At 54.4% G+C, this 1,013-nt stretch overlaps 1 protein-coding gene across 1 annotated transcript in view; it reads left to right on the plus strand.

Moving 5' to 3' along the window:
- crata (carnitine O-acetyltransferase a) overlaps positions 1 to 1,013 on the plus strand; it is a 12,918-nt gene that overhangs the window by 2,892 nt on the left and 9,013 nt on the right. Inside the window, 2 exon segments of the mRNA XM_017307996.1 lie at positions 90 to 380; positions 681 to 913. Coding sequence (XP_017163485.1) covers positions 90 to 380; positions 681 to 913 — 524 coding nt within the window.

A 1,013-nucleotide genomic window follows, 5' to 3' on the forward strand; every position in this document is an offset into this window, starting at 1 on the left:
AAGAGTAGAACTGTTAGCATAAGAGTAGAACTGTTAGCATGTCTAAGAGTAGAACCGTTAGCATGTTTAACAGGTCTTCCTGTCTCCAGGCTGGCATGGTGAGGCCCTGCGGCTTCGTGAGGCTGCGTCACCTGGTGAAGCCCGTCTCCGCCACCCGGGTGGCCGGCAGGTACCTGAGCCACCAGAGGGGGCTGCCGAGCCTGCCGGTGCCCCCGCTGCAGCAGACCTGCGAGCGCTACCTTACGGCCCTGGAGCCCATCGTGGAGGCGGAGGAGCTGAGCCGGACCCGGCAGCTGGTCCAGCAGTTCCAGGAGGCCGACGGCGTCGGGCAGCGGCTGCAGAGAGGCCTGGAGAGACGGGCGAGGGACACGGAGAACTGGGTACGGCTGAACTCAAACTGTAACTGATAGAATTAAGGCATTAAGGTTTTCACATATTTGTGCAGGAGGCTCTACTAATGCTTTTCAAAGATGTACAGTCGTATAAATGCAGATCTGTTTGCAGCCTTTTTCACATGCGAGTGTAAACGTTGAGTTGGGGGCGTGGCCAGCAGCAGACTATTAAACTCATGAACTTCCTCCCTTAATTTTCACGTCTTTTCATCCTGGAAAGACCTTGAAAGTCCTTGAATCCCATTGCTTCCTGGACGTTTTCCAACCTTCCTGTGGTTCTGCTCGCAGCTCTCCCAGTGGTGGGTCCAGGTGGCCTACCTGGAGTACCGGCTGCCGGTGGTGGTCCACTCCAGTCCGGGCCTGGTTCTGCCCAGGATGGACTTCAGGGACAAACGAGGACAGATCAGGTGAACAAACTGATCCTGGTGGCGTTGGGATGAATTCACCTTTTGGAGGAACGAACCTGAAATGATTCACTTCTCAGAGAATCAGCCTGTGGTTTGTTCTTCATTCTGTTTGTCGTTTCTCTCTCTCTCTCTCTCTCTCTCTCTCTCTCTCTCTCTCTCTCTCTCTCTCTCTCTCTCTCTCCGTCTCTCTCTCTCTCTCTCTCTCTCTCTCTAC

The sequence above is a fragment of the Poecilia reticulata genome, linkage group LG12, assembly GCF_000633615.1.
Source record: "Poecilia reticulata strain Guanapo linkage group LG12, Guppy_female_1.0+MT, whole genome shotgun sequence".
In the NCBI taxonomy this organism is placed as follows: domain Eukaryota; kingdom Metazoa; phylum Chordata; class Actinopteri; order Cyprinodontiformes; family Poeciliidae; genus Poecilia; species Poecilia reticulata.